General features: G+C 39.1%; 1 protein-coding gene across 1 annotated transcript in view; it reads left to right on the forward strand.

Moving 5' to 3' along the window:
- Positions 1-16409, forward strand: part of b4galnt3b (beta-1,4-N-acetyl-galactosaminyl transferase 3b) — a 117736-nt gene that overhangs the window by 89757 nt on the left and 11570 nt on the right. The window contains 6 exon segments of the mRNA XM_052030002.1: positions 215-315; positions 842-936; positions 2287-3703; positions 7410-7708; positions 9718-9871; positions 10947-11019. Coding sequence (XP_051885962.1) covers positions 215-315; positions 842-936; positions 2287-3703; positions 7410-7708; positions 9718-9871; positions 10947-11019 — 2139 coding nt within the window.

Here is a 16409-nt window from a genome sequence, read left to right on the forward strand (position 1 = left end):
GGATGCATAATTTCCCATTGGGAGATCATTGTATCATAGACACATTTAAGGGAAAGCTAGATAAATATTTTTAGAAGGGGAATAGGTTTTGATAAAGCAGGGTGGGAGAAGATTTGTATGGAACATAAACATTGATAATGACAAATTGGGTCACATGGTTTGTTTTCATGCCAGACATTATATGTTATAATTTTTTCGCATTTTTTAATCTTAGGTTCATCTGACTTATGTCTATCCCAATGATTACACAAGGCTAACACACATGGAATCAGAAAACAAATGCTTTTATTTTGAAAATGTCTATTACTTGGAAAGGTGAGATACAACATGAAATGTTAGGAAGGTAACTCCACAAATTAATAACTAAATGTAATGGAAATAAAAATGAGAATTAATTTGATGAAAATTAATTCAGGAATTTGGCTATTGTCTGCATATTCTAATTTCTTTGTTTTTTTTATCAGAAGTTAGCCTCAGGGTTCAGAATTAATTTATGATTCCTTTGGGTTTTTACCTTCAAGGGTTGGGAGAAATATATTCCAAGTCCTCCTTGGAAATTACTGGCAAATCCTGTTGGATTTGCTCTTTGAATTTTGAATCAGATGACAGGAATGAGCACAAAGATAATGCCAAAAGTGCAAAATAACTGAGGAAAGTCCATCAGGAATAATTGGAACTAAGAATGAAAAATAAAACTATAATAGCACTGGTCTTATTTAGTAATTTAATGTTTTCTTACTGATGACGGGAAAATATGCCCAAATTCTTACATATTGGAAACTATAAAGAACTTGTTAAAATGCCATCGACCTTACTTAAACCACTTATATCTATCCAACAGATTTGGATTCTACAAATACATGAAAATGGATGTGCCCCCACAAAAATCAAATGGAGGAAAGTCCGGAAATTCTCTCTGGATAGGAGCAGGTGATGGTAACGAATACATTTTGGATCTATGACTCCGTACTATGAATAATCTCAATATGGTTATTGAAATTTTGTTCAACATTATCAGTGGGTAGTGTTATTTGTGAATCAGTAAGCAAAAAAAAAAAGAATTTGGGAATGGAAATGATAGTTTGAGATGTGGCAGTGGTTTGCATGGTAGGTTAGTGTTCGATTTAATTGGGATGGTGGAGGCAGATTTGAACAGAACAAGGGTAGTCAATGTCTACAAACATTGACAATGTCAAATAAGATGGGTTCTGGTTAGAGTAGTTGGTTGGTTAGTGTTTATTATATATAAAGTCTGGAGTGCAGGAGGTTGGTTTAATTGATAATCCCAGAGAGGAATTAAGGGACGGTAGGAGAGAAATAAATGAAAGACAGGAGTTCAGGGCTATGTAGGGTGGAATCTTGGTGGGAGTTTGGCTGGCAAAAAAAGGAGGAAAGCTCAGTCTTCGAGAAGAAGTAAGTAGTCCTCAGACGTTACTGGAGGAGAAGGTAGAGGAAGCAACAGAGAATTTTAGGAGACTTAACAGTTGAGAGGCTGAAGGTTAACTTTGTATTTCAGGGTGATCCTGGAATTGAGCATGTTTATCAGAAGATTTGATAATGAGGGGCAAAGAACGACCATGGTGGTTTGGACAGGTCAAATGGTATAAACTATGGCTAGGCAGGGAGGCTTCAGTGAGGAGGAAGCATGGCCACTTGTGGATGCCATTTCTGCCAAGGTGATGATGTCTGTGGAGTAATTCTTGGAAACAATTCGTCACTGGTGAAACACAGAATGAACTGGCAGCTAATTATGAGAACCTATTGATAGAAGATATTTTGTTTCCAAGTTCCAGCAGCTTTAATGGGCAAATGTTTACTTTCTTTCATAACCCCTCCACAAGCAAAAACATCCAATGTATCCTGATTCTTTACACATAACTAGCAGAGGCAGAAATAATTACAGGTTAATGAACCTGTTAAAGTGTTTTAATGGCACTGTGCAATACAATGGGTTTGTCAATGTTCTACAAATCTACACTATCCTTCTTAATTATTACCAATATATTCCAATATTTTGATTGAAATGCTGATGGGTGCTATCGAGATTCATTTTAATAAGGGAAAGTTCAATAATTATTTCAGATCTGCCTTGCTTGCGATTAATTAAAAATGTGAAATCTGTCACATTACACTAATATCCCTCTTTAGAAGAAATATAGACAAAAATGATTGTTCTTGTCATTGTTAATAACTTGCAAACTTATTAAAAATCAAAAATGAATAAAAATGTTCTTGCAGTATGAAAGATTTTCCAATGAAATTGGATGGTATTGATCTTTTTTATAGGAAAGCCAAATGAGCAGAACAGGAATAAAGAGGAAGGACTGGAGCACAATGTTGAAGTAGAAGAGGAGGAATATAACTATGAAGAGGATGATCAATTCCCACAACCAGCAAATCAAAAAGATGCCCTACAGGAGCAAAGCCAAAAGAATATTGAAGAAGTTGGAAGTCAAAAAGAAAAGGCAGACAGCATCCGAGAGGCCAAACACCCTCCTAATTTGCATAACAGGGTGAATGACGTCACTTTAAAAGACTACGGCGATGATTATGATGATTATACTTTTAAGAGGAAAAGGAAGCTATTCTTTGTTGTAGAAAATAAACCGAGTAACGATACAGTTGATCATAATACAGTTGTTGACCATAGATTAGCTGAGAAAGTTCTGGCACACAAAGGAATGAAAAGCAAGAGAAACGAAATTTCTTCAGTTAAAGAAGACATACAGAGCACCCACTCTCCAAGTCAAAAAACAAATAGGACTTTCCAAGGTTTTTCAAAACAGAAATATGTATCATTGAATGATGGGTTAGGAGATCTAACTGTAAAATCCTCTGTAAGACAGAAGGCTAAAGGCAACAACTTTTCTACTCAGCAGATTTCTCAGGGAAAAAATCTAGATATTAACCAAAATATTGGTAGACTTGAGTTTCAAGAGAGACAAGTTCATGGGTTAGTGGAGAAGCAAAAAGAAATGGTCATTCAGAAAGCTAAGAGAACAACTTATGACCAACAACCACCTACATTGTCAGGACAAAAAGTGAACAAAAATGATGTTGCATTTATAAATAAAAAGGATAGTAAAGGGAGAACTGATCGGTTAAAGCGCAGAGAACTTAAGTCACCATCCAAACTGAAAGAGGAAACATTTGATGCTGACAGACAAATCAATGGTTCAAATAAATCTGTCCTTGGTCAAAATAACAAACTAAATAATCTTGCTGAGAACCCAGGACCTTCAGTCCCTGTGCAGTCCCACTCCAGAAAGGAGACACAATCAATCAAGATGAAAGACCAGTATGAAAAAGTTATATCATTTGCCAATCAGAAATGGAAAGAGAAAGAATATGATTATATAGAACAGGAAAATGATCCAGTAATCAAAAGGTCACAAGTTAAAATCAAAGAAAATTTTAAAGAGAATGGGAACAAAGATGGAAAATGGAGTCGCCTAGATAAATCAAAAAGAGAAGTGGATGATGACGAAGACTTCCCTGATGATGTGAACTTTTATCAACATATATATGACAAAGCAGTCAGTTGGGAACAGACCTTCTCCGTGAACAATATGGACTTCCATTCCTTAAGATCTGACTGGATTGATCTCCGATGTAATGTGTCGGGAAATTTGTTGATGAAAGATCAAGAGGCTCTAGATGTCGTGGAAATGTATATGAGGAAGCTGAATGAAAAACACAAAGGGTGAGTAATGATTTGCATTCTTCATTTTCTCTTCCAAACATGATGATTATTTACCTTGTGGATTCTGAGTTTTTTTTCCTAATTCCTCACTTTCAGCACAGGAAATCACAATCAGACCAGTGCAGTTTTTTTCTTGGCCCTTTTGTCTAACATGGAAATGGTGGCCAAAACCATCAACGAACTTATGCACCCAGTCTTATATAGTGGCTGATGATAGGCACCTAAGCTTCTAAACGAACACAAGTTGAAGCTACCTAAAGCTGGGCACTTGCATTGGAGGCTCAGACTTTTGCCATGCATGTTCAGTTTGCTGCCACACAGGTTTAGACTGCTGTCATTATGTCTGTAAATGCCAGTGCCAAAGACTCTTGTGGGAATTTACAGCAATTCAGCAATCTCTCCTTCAACTGAGTTGTGGATGGTCCATCCTTGGGGAGTGATAACCACTCTACAGAGCATGAAACTGTTGTCCTTGGAATAATAAATTTATCCACTTGCTGCTATCACTTTGCCAGTGCTCTTCCTGTTTTTTTTACCTACCACCTATCCATCCAAGATGGTTGCTGCTCCTACCGTGCTGCTGTAGTCTGAAGCCAGATCTTCTTGCCTCTGAGCTGCTCGAGATTTTGCTCTATTTCAACTGAAAGCATAGGGCTTTCCACATATTATGGTGTCGCCACTGTTGGGATAATGCACTTGGCGTGCAAAGTCACAAGTACGGCAGTAGCAAGGGTGATGTGCAAGGGTGATTAGTTTAGTTTTGCGTGCAATATAATATGATTACAAATTTTGGTTTGGCATATTTACTTATCCACTGATCGTCAGCAATAAAAGGATAAGATGTGTGTGATTGCTGACATTGTATTCAGATGAGTTGTTTATAAACAGCTCAGCTAGAAAGTCCAAGATTGTCACCTCCTTTCCACTTTAGTTTTCCATTGTTTCTCATCTGTTCTCTGTAGCTGATTATAAACTGTGTCCACTTGTGGCAAGATTGTGCAGAATATAGCAGACCACCACAATTCTTGACACCACTTAGCAAATAATGCAGAGCACTCTGAGGAGAAAAAGACGTTGTTTCAACATGACATCGATCACTGATGGGTCAAGTACAGTTGGCACAGTGGGGTGTCAGGATATTGAATGTTGCACTGTACGATCATCTGGATATAGCCAAACATAAGATGGACGCTAAGGGAATGGAAATACTTTTGGTTGCAGTACATCTTTGAGTTGTATATAGTGCCTCCAAAGTGACATACATGTTGCTTCTGGCAATCTGAACCATGGAGGTGCTTGCAGTCATTGTATAGCCACATGCACATTTACCTGCTGCTGTTGTAGAAGTTATAGCTTTAATTAAAGAGGGAGCATCAGTAAGTTCCATTGTGTAACAGTTAACAATAAACCCAGAGATATTCCAAGTTTCTGTTAACCCATTGCACAAAAATTCATGGCCATGGCCACTAGTATTTCAATCCTTGTCCTTCTCTGAAGTTAAAGTTGTGGTTGGAGCAGATTTTAGTGGGGACATCAGATTTCCAGCACCTGCAGTTTATAAAGTCTTTTACATTTTTCCTTGCTGAGCTTCTAGTAATACCATTCCTCCCCAGGAGCTCTGGGTGAATATGGCTTTCTCTCCCTCCTCCTCTTTTCTAACAATTTATTCTGTTGTAGGCACCGTCAAGAGTAATTGGTCTGTGTAGATGCCTTGAAGCCAACAGGAGGGACTTTAGCATATACTGCCTCCCATAGACTTTAGGAACTGGAAGAACTATAGAAAATGCCATTGGAGCAAGAACCAGAAGAAGTTGATCAGCAATCAGTTTGCAAGTGCTTAATGATTGCTTTAAATAACACTGGTACCAGCTCTTTCCTGCTGCTGAATGCATTTCTGCTCTGTGAAACTGTGAGAGGGCAATAACTGCAAAATGGCAATGTCATTTATTTACTGACATCCCAATCTACCTATTTTGCTGTGCATGTACTAATGCTCTTTCCTGTATGATACAAGATATACCGTAAATCTGCACTCGTGCGAAAGGTGTCATTCGGAAACTGAAACCGCACCTGTTCAGGTGTTTATATTAAATTTTAAGTTATATTCTTCCCTTATAGTTTTAAAATACATGCATTTCTCCCAGTGAATATCTGTCAGATAAAGCAGCTCGGCCAGCAGAGTTGATAATTTTTGCCCGAGAAACTTTCTTTTACCTACCTGGTCTTGTGCACTTCTCCACCATCTCTCTGCATTTGACCACATTTTCCTTAATTCCATGTGCCATTAGTTTAATTTTAATATTCTGTCCCACAAGTGATAAACATGCATTTTGATTATGCATGTAATATGTCCTTCTATGTTTTCGATTACTTATTTGATATTTCTCATGGATCATCCGTGTGGCAAAAACCTACTGAAGTTCTGATTAATTTGTTTGTCGAAGTACATGTCAACTGATTTAATAAATTACCTTTGTTTTGTATTCTGTGTTTATATAGTTTTAACCTGCCAAAGTGAGTAAAAGAAAATGACTCTGCTGCTTTTCTGACAGGGTTGACACTTTTAGTTACTTAGAGATTCCTGGCAGTTTCCTTTTCCATAGAAGTTTTGAAAATTATTGCCAGAACCTCAGTTATTTTGTCCTTCACATCTCACAGAACACTGCTGCATAAATCTGTACTTTTCTATATTTGTCCTGCTGTTCAATTTAATATCTGAGCTACTTGTGCTTAACATTAGTTTCAGTTTTAAGCCATGGATTTTCAGGCTTTGTAACGTTTCCTTTAATTTCTTAGTGGGCTACCTTTCATTTTTATTCTTTTTCTCTTCTGAGTGGAAAAACTGTTGATGTTGGGTGAGAAAACCTAGATCATTAAGTAGAATTTTATTATGTTTACTCAAGCTTATTATGATACCCATTTTAATGCTGGGCACTATAGCAGATAGTGGTTCAACATGGCAATTGAAAGGAAATGCAATAAAGTGAGAGAAGAATCCAATAATCAAGTCATAAAATTTCCTAAAGTGACTGCTGCACTCTGCATCAGATGAAGGTTGGAGCATAGTCTGCTTCCTGGCTCACCCACAGGCCTCAGTCTGAATCCTATGGTTGCTCTCAATAATATTTGTACTAGGGATCTAGATGAGCACTTGAATTGCCAAGACATAGAAGGCTACAGACCCAAGTGCTGATAAATGGGATTAGTGTTGATGGGTAATTGATGGTCAGCATGGACAACATGGGCCACGGAGCCTGTTTCTCTGCTGTACTTCTCTATGACTTAACATTGACCAAGAGTAATAGTGAGCAAGGTTGTCTGAGTGTCAGTGGGAAGGCTTGTTGGACATTGTTTCTGTGTATATCAGAATTCCGGTTTTGCCCAATGTCACAGACAGTACTCAAGTTGGACATAGAGCATAATCTTTAGACATTTTGGGCTAAGTACTCCATTTGTTGTTAACATGCTGATATCTTGTGTTGAATTTAATAGTTGCTGCATTGTTGCAAGCTAGCAAGATGGGGGAAGGCATAAGTCTCATTTTAACCTCTCGTAGTTGTTTTTGTCTGACCAGTAAGATGTAAGGTAACCTTGAGTTTAAATATTAATAACTCTGCAATAAAATTGAAGGGTATACAATTGAATAGAACAAGTGGAGCATGTTTACAGTGTTTTTTCTAATAACAATTTATTTATTTGGAAACAGAATATATACACTTCATCAAATAGTCAATATTGAAAAGCGCCTTGATCGCCTGCGTGGAAGTCGATATCTCCTGGAACTTGAGCTGTTGTTGAATCAAAAAACAATTGTGCGATTATCAGAGTATATTTATAACCTCAACGGAAATGGCTACCACATGGATGGCGGTGACGAACGGAAGATGAGAAACGTATTCCGGCAGGGAGGCTGGAATTTTAGAGAAAATCAAGAAAAGATTATGCTGTGTTTACCAACTGGATTCAGTTGGCAACGCAACGCAATGATACACTTTATAGTTCCAGGTAAAGTCACGTTCTCACCTGGACATGCAGAGGAACAGCTATTTTTAAGAGGCATTTGGCAAATTTTGGAAATCAGATTTGAGGAGTGTAGCTGTTATCAGCTTATTAAGAATTAATTGACTCTAACTCTAAATGGAGTCATAGAAGTATACAGCATGGAAACAGGCCCTTCGGCCCAACTGGTCCTTGCTGACCAAGATGCCCCATCCAAGCTGTTTGCCAATGTTTGGCCTATAGCCTTCTAAACATTAAAGAAACAAAAGACTGCAGATGCTGGAATGTAGGTGAAAAACACGATGATGCTGGAGGAACTCAGCAGGCCAGGCAGCATCCGTGGAGAAAAGCAGGTGGTCAACGTTTCTCCCACTTTAGGCAATCCCCACCCCCCACCGTGCTTCTTCTCTTATTCCCTTTCCCAGCCTCTTTTTTTCTTGCCTTTTACGCATCCCCTGGTGGATCTGCTCTCCCCTCCTCATCCACACCTGCCTATCACTATCTCTTACCTGTATCTACATATCACCACCTTCTGCCCACCCCACCTCCCCTCTTTTGTCCACCTATCACTGCTCTGCTTTTCCCTCCTATATATTGGGCTTCCCCTTTTCCTATCTTCAGTCCTGAAGAAGGGTCCTGACCCGAAACATTGATTGCCTGCTTTTCTCCACGGATGCTGCCTGGCCTGCTGAGTTCCTCCAGCATCATCGTGTTTTTCACCTTCTAAACCTTTCCAGTCTATGTACCTGCCCAACTGTCTTTTAAAAGTTGTTATTGTACCTGCCTCACTTCCTCTGGCAGCTGATTTCACATAGATACCACCCTTTGTGTAAAAAAAAGTTGCCCCTCAAGTTCCTCTTAAATCTCTAACCTCTCACTTTATGCCCTCTAGTTCTCGATTCCCCAACTCTGGGGAAAAATACTGAGTGCATTCACCTTATCTATGCCCCTCATGATTTTATACACCTCTATAAGATCACCTCTCAATCTCCTACACTCTAAGGAATAAAGTTCTAGCCTGTCCAACCTCTCCCTTTAACTCAGTCCATCAAGTCCTGGCAGCGTCCTTGTAAATATTTCCTGCACTCTTTCCAGTTTAATAACATCTTTCCTATAGCAGGGTGACCAAAACTGAACACAATACTCCAAGTGTGGCCTCACCAGCGTTCTGTACAACCACACCAAACCTCCCAATGCCTTGAACAAATAAATAATCTAGTTAAATGTAATCAAGTAATCACCTTTTAAATAAAATGAAAGAATATTATGTAGAGATGCAGCTATTAATTACTTAATAAAATCTGTCCGTTCACAGATTGACTTGAGCAACATGGCTGCAGCTTTGCATTCTTCATAGTTTTGTGTTTCACAGTATGCTGAGATATAGCACTATTAAGATTATTTATTAATGTGAATAATAATGCCAATAATCTTGGTGAAGTTAACACTGTTTATTATCCAACAGCATACTGCATGTGCACAGTTGTTTTAGCCTCCAGTTAATTTTGTGTTAATCAAATGCACTATATTTAACTTGATACCCAATCAGTCCCATAAATTATTTACATATCCAAACAAGGTTCTTCGACAGTTTGGATAACTCTTTTAACTTAATATAAGAACTATATAATCATGCTGCACTTATTATTCTGTGCCTGGCTTCCCCTGCTCACAATCCATTGTTAAATTAATGACTGTAGTAAATTGTAGTGAGTTCTATTGTGCTGTGAAAGAAGCAGTTTTGTACAAAACCAGAATCAGCAATTCAAGAAGTGTCTGTTATACAAAGTTGTTTATGGAACAATATAAATTCAATATTTCTTATTAGTATTGCATCTGGGGAAATCTTTAGAAATACATTTGAACTTTCAGTGAGTTTTTGAGGATATGTAAAAAGAGGGTTAAATGGTTAGTGAATGGGAAGGGGATTGGAGAAGTGAATGTACCTGTAGCTATTGAACTTGATTTCTACAAATGCATGTGCATTGTCGGTAATTTCTGTTTTCTTTCTACAGTAAAAAACCAAGCTCGATGGGTACAGCAATTTATCTTTGATATGGAGGAGTTGTATGCAGTCACTGGAGATGAAAACTTTAATGTCATCATTGCTGATTACAGTAGTACAGACATGAATGTTGAAAAAGCCCTGAAAAACAGCATGTTGACCAGGTTTCTCTTTCTTCATTAACATTACAACATTTTGTATTGAAGTTGAGATAATGATGGGCTGGATCTAATTACTGCTGTTTGGAAGCATCAGTACTTAACCACTTAAGCACTTATAAGTCCAGAACTACCACACAAGGAGCTTGGTAGCAATGCCCAATCTTGCTGAAATTCCCCAGCAATGTACTGGGGACTCGTCTCTTCTATCTTGTATGAAGTTACACTGGATTCAAATCCATAACTCCTTTGATTTCAATGAGGATTGCAGTGCAATAGATCAGGAGTCACAATTACTTGATACTTAAATATTTAGTCATGGGCTTCTTTTGGTTAACTTTATTGAAACAGAGAACTGGCCAAAAGATCTAACTTGATGTAAAAACTAGTCCTTCAGTTTGCATACTATGCTTTTTGAAATTAATATTTTTATGACTAATATAACAAGTTAACTAGTCTTTGACCTTCTCTGCAAGCACAGAAGAGAATTGAATTACCACTATTGATTCCAACATGCCTTACCATGAGGTTCATTGTCTATATCATCATGTAATTTAAAATTCATTTCCTTCATAGGTGTTTATGTTCCTTTGGCTATGGCATTAACCACAAGGGATTCTGAGGCTTCCCTTTTATTGTAACTTAAAAAAAAGCATTCTGTTATAGATTCAGCTGCTACTTTAATTCCAAGCATTCTCACTAGTCAAGAAGCAAGTGAAACTATTCTTCAACATTATCATTTTACATTTGGAACATGTAGGCATTCATCATGTGATGCAAGTTCTTTATAGCAGCAAGGTCCCCCGCAAACTGAATATTGATCCATGATGACATTTTTGAAAAGTTAATCTCATGTCCTGAACCACAGCAGTATCACAGTCGGGGGATGGGGGGTTGTGGGAGAAACACTTGGGGCACTCCACAGGGATTGGGTCTGGTTTTAAAAAAAATCCATTCTCCAGTATCTGAAGTGGCCACAAAACCACCCTCATCACAATGTTTCTCTGAACCCAATGTATTTTGAACAGGTGTGCAGTTAAGGAGAAGCATATCTTAACACAAGTTCATGGTTTCTGTACAGGTATCAGTATGTGAGACTTGAGGGGAATTTTGAGCGTTCAGCTGGCCTGCAGTCAGGAATAGATTTAATACAGGTAAGAAAGGGTAACTTTGACAAAATTTATCAAAATGTTGAAAGTGATGTTACTATAATCTAGTTAATTGTGAATAAACAACTGACTTATCTGAACATCAGTTCCAATGTATAAATTTCTCATGTATGCATTCTGTGAATGAGAAAAGAGTGCTGAGGTAAACTGTGGAAGATGTTCACCAGTTCTCTCCCAAAAGTGCAACATGCAACACCTTGAGCCATTTTCATTGTTGTCAAATTAGACCTAAAACAGCAAGATTTTTCAGTAATTAAGTTTTTAAATTAAGTATAAATATGTTTTTCTGTTCCACATTCAGCTGCTCTCTGCCTTGTGTACTATCATGGGCTATCCTATCACCCTCATGTTTTTCCTCCACTGTTAACTGACTGCTCTTTACATTGAATTGTCGAGTGAATAATTAAATATACAATAAATTTACTATTACCCAAGACTTGTGAAATTCTGATGCAATCAAAACATTTCCTTTCAAATTAAGTCTTATCACTTGTAACCATGGTTATCTACATTTTAAACTATGTTTGCTTAATGGGGTTATTTTGATTGCATTTAAATCAGGGGTGGGCATTTTGGCATAGATTAAATTTTGTTTTACAAATTTGAGTGTTTTTTGAATTGAAATTATGCTGATAACTCTTCTACAAATGGGTACAATTAGAGTCAATCGTGAGAGCAACTTCACCTAGTGTTTTCTCCCACATGATGATTGGGATTAACTGGGCTACAATCCCAATGACCTTGGCATTTACTTCCTGCATTACTGCTGCTGCCACAGTTTTCTGAGAAAAAGATACAGGAGCTGTAAACCACAGTTATGCCAGGAATGCAGAACCATGAGAGTTTCAGGGTGAATCAGAGAATATTTCACTTGCATGGGACTGCCCAGTGCTTGGACCACGATGAGAACCTATTCAAGTGCCTATCTGTACTGCACTCCTGGAACTTCAGACCTTACCATTAGGGAGCAAATAACTTCAGTAAGAGATCCATTTTGTACCTGGTATGTTCCCCTGCCATTTGCCAGTCTAGTGAGTCCCTTTGCTGGGCCTGTATGATTTACTTTAAATGCCATCTCACAGTTAAGCAGAGGAACACTAAAGATATCCCAGTTTGTATTAGCACTCTAACTCAGGAGCTCAGACTTCCTCCTTCAAGCTATTTTGTAGACTTCCACCAGAGCAGTTGAAGGTGCGTTTCTGAAACTGCTGTGCTTTTTCAAGAAGCTGCACGATGAATCAGTGCAGATGACATGCCCTTTTGGATAAGGCAGCTTTTACAAACATATAAATCTGGCTAATGCTGTAGATGTTGAGCAATAATCAATCTTGTATTGAAAAGTATTCTGATGCTATTTACCAAAGTAAATAGACAAACCCAATATGTTGGTACCTTGTGCTTAATGTTTAGTGCTTTTAGATGATGAAGTGATTAAATATGAATTTCAATCAGATAAAAATGACCCTTTCTTGAGCAATCTTTTGATTGTTTTTGCGGCAACAAATACTAACCCACGAGCAGAGATAAGAAGTATAAATTTGACAATAGTCCAGAAATAGGATCTTAAGTGGTGCAAGTGAATATGCAAGCTAAATAATTAACAGATACTGGAAAAGTGCAGGCTGCATTCCCTAGCCCAGGGGATACCATCTAAATCACGTGCAGGAGGGTTATATTTGACAAACTCCATTTGGTAGATGCCAGTACTGTATAACTCTGATATTGTATTATTACCTCATTATTTTGTTAGTTGCCTTGTAGCTTGACAGAGGGTGAATATTGCAACAATCTTTTTTCTAATTGCAGACTATTAGAAAAAAGTAGTAAATAACGGAGCACACAAGAAAGGGAAGATATATTTCCAAATGATGTCACTGCACAACTTGGAGTTCACTTTGCAGACGTAAGCTCATCTAAGTAGCAAGTGCCCTTGTCTTTTGAAATAGTGATGAAAGCTTTTTTTATTTGGCAGAAGCTTTCATGGTTTGCAGTGACCCAGTTAGGATACAGGCAACTCATCAGTACAGACTGCAGTGAAAGCTCAGTTTGGTTAATGTCACTCAGTCCAGCATGTTGCTTTATGCTGATTGAGGTGTAGCATTCATTTGGAGCTGTACTCGTCGAGGCCAGTGTGGAGGGACTATCCTTCAGCATTTTTGGAGCTGTGGAATTTGCAACTTTCATTGTAGACAGAAGAATTAAGCCCTCTCGCTGCAGTCGAAGTGCGTAGTCCCAGTATTTTCTGATCATTGGTGATGGGATAATGGACATTGGTACTGCTATTAAACATTAAGGGGAAATGGTGAGACTTCCATGCTGCAAATGGCTATTACCAGGTCCTGGAGTGGCTGTTGGCTTTGCCATTTGTTTCTCCCATGTCATAATGCTGCCATGGTTGGCTGTATTTGGGCATGGGCTGCCATTGTGTTAGTGCCCTGAGCTGATGCAATGGAGTTCTCCTTTAAATATCAGAACTTTAAATATCCCGAAAAGAGCATCTATTTAGGGCATCCCTTCATCGAACTTTGTTGTCCTCCTATTCCTCCTTCTCCTCCTCTTTCTGCTTCTGCACAGCAGGAAAGGGTTGCAGTATCATGACTGTCAGTTGTAGACGTAATGGTAAACAGTGTAGTAGGAGACTTTCTTTGGAAGGAATTGTGTGGGGCTACACTGGTGGACCATGCAGTGGAATTGCCTCTCAGACTCAGATGGCACACATCTAATGACCTTGAGGGAATAGTTTTAATTGTGGTTTCCACCATGACAAGAGCCTGGATTGAAGTGAAGAGTCATAATAGGGAGGAATTGCTCTTGCCCCCCCGGGCTATCACATTTCAGTTGGAATATGGTGGACATGGCAGATGACTTGCAGTCTTCCAGAGTATGGGATATTTGGTCATGTGGCACACATTCTGAACATTTAGGGCGTAGTAGTCTTTTGTTTTGCTCAAGTGTTCTGTGGTCACGAGACATGAGCTTGCAACACATGGTTGCAAACTGTCATTCCCTGAACTTTCAGGAGGACAAAACCATATGCCTGTGACACCAACTGTTCTGTATTTGAGATGAAATAAGATATCTTTATTAGTCACATGTACATCAAAACACACAGTGAAATGCATCTTTTTGCGTAGAGTGTTCTAGGGGGCAGCCCGCAAGTGTCGCCACGCTTCCGGCGCTAACATAGCATGCCCACACTCCTAACCCGTACGTCTTTGGAATGTGGGAGGAAATCGGAGGAAACCCACGCAGACATGGGGAGAACGTACAAACTCCTTACAGACAGCAGCTGGGTCGCTGGTGCTGTAAATCGTTATGCTAACTGCTATATTTAAGATATAGGAAATGAAATTCCATTTCCTTGAGTAGGGTCTATAATGTCCTGTGGGTGCAGTTTGCTGTAAATTGGGAGACTGGCATTTATAAGTGAGACAGTGGCTAAACTGCCTGGAGAAGGTGACAGATCTCAGTACCTTTGCCTGACAGTACTTTCCTCCTCAAACAGGAGGAGGTGGCAGCATTGTTCCCAGAAACCCCTTGGGGGATTTGGCCTCCTGTTTGAGAGAATTCTTGCTTTTGTCGTTTCTCTGGCTTCCAGTTGTTCTGGGGACACAGCGTGATCAGTACTAGGTTCTAATATAACAGTTACCAAAAGATACTCTTCAAAGAATCTGAGCAACAGCCTTCAGGGCCATTCAACGTGTTGAGTTCGTCTCTAGCTGCGCTCCGCAGCCTGCAAGTAATTAAAAGTCCCTTGAAGATAGCACAGTTAGAGTAAATCAAGTTACCTAAAGCAGCTTACAATAATTACATCAGGCTTTACAGATGTTTAGGTTGCAGAAATTCACCATTACAGAATCCACAAACCACTACCCAGAAACTTGAGATACCGAATAAAATTTTCCCTCACGGAATTTATGTGGGGGAGAAAAAAAGTAAATATACACAATTTCTTTTTTCAACTTGCGTTTCTTGATGCATGTGCAATTGACGTAGCTGCGCGTTATGTAAAACCATGATACGGACTGTTTTCTATGAACACAAACACCCACCCCCCCAACCCATTGCAGGAGTTGCCTGTATGCATGAATCAGTTTTCACAGGGGAGGTAACAATTGGGTATTGCATGAAGAATAACATTACCTCATATGTTCTGTGGGCTTTGTTTCTGTTGCCAAACAATCAGAAGAACATTTGTAATAGAAGCAGGAGTAGGTTATTTGGCTCCTTGTACCTTCTCCACCATTCAGTATGATCATGGCTGAAAATCAAAGAAAAAGCTGCAGATGCTGGAAATCTAATATAAAAACAGAAAATGCTGGAAATATTCAGCAGGTGGGAGGAGAGACAGGGTTAACATTTCAGGTCAAAGACCCTTTGTCAGAACTGGGAAAGAGAAAATAAGCTCATTAAGGTGCAGGGAGATTGGGAGAGGAGAATGTCTCTGATAGAGTAAAGCCAATGTGATCTTGGGATAAGCTAAAAATGGGGTCATCTGGTCAATGAGTGAATGGGAGTAGTTACAGACTGAGAACATAGACAAGAGAATGTAGGAGTTTTGAAATGCAGAGCAGGATGTTATACCCAACAGGTCAGGCTGGGCATGTCCTCCAATTCCAAAAAAAAACATCTGAGCCAATACCACAGTTTGATGTCTGATACAGACAGAAATCAAGTTACCTAAAGTTGTAGAATTCAATACTGAGTCCAGAAGGCTGCCAAGTCCCCAGGCAGAAGATGAGATGCTGTTCCTCAAGCTTGTATCGGGCCTCATTGTAATGGCGGTGGAGGTCAGAGACCAATAGGTCTGAGCGGAGTAGATGGAGAATTAAAGTGGCAGGCGACAGGAAGCTCTGGGTCACCCCTGTGGACTGAATGCAGGTGCCCTGCAAAGTGGTCACCCAATCTGCATTTGGTTTCTCTAATGTAGAGGGGACCACATAGTGAACACCCAATACAGTACTCTAGACTGGAACAAGTGCAGGTGAGTGCTTCATCCAGGAAGACTTCTTGGATCCCTGGATGGTGGGGAGGGAAGAGGTAAAAGGACAAATGTTGCATTGTCTGTGATTGTAAAGTGCCATAAGAAGAGAGGTGGTTGATGGGAATGGAAGAACAGACCAGGGAATTACAAAGGGAATGGTCTCTGGGAAATGCAGATTGGGGAGGAAAGGGGAAGATGTGTCTGGTAGTGGATCTTAAACCTCAGCACTTCACCTCATTTCTCTTGATTCCTTAATATCTAAAAAATCTTCCAATCTTTGTCTGAATGTACTCAGCGACTGAGCCTCCACAGCCCTCATGGAATGAGAATTCCAAGGCTTCACTACCTTCTGAATGAAGGAATGTTTTCTCACCTCTGTCATGAATAACTA

The sequence above is a fragment of the Pristis pectinata genome, chromosome 15 (assembly GCF_009764475.1).
Source record: "Pristis pectinata isolate sPriPec2 chromosome 15, sPriPec2.1.pri, whole genome shotgun sequence".
NCBI classification, from domain to species: Eukaryota; Metazoa; Chordata; class Chondrichthyes; order Rhinopristiformes; family Pristidae; genus Pristis; species Pristis pectinata.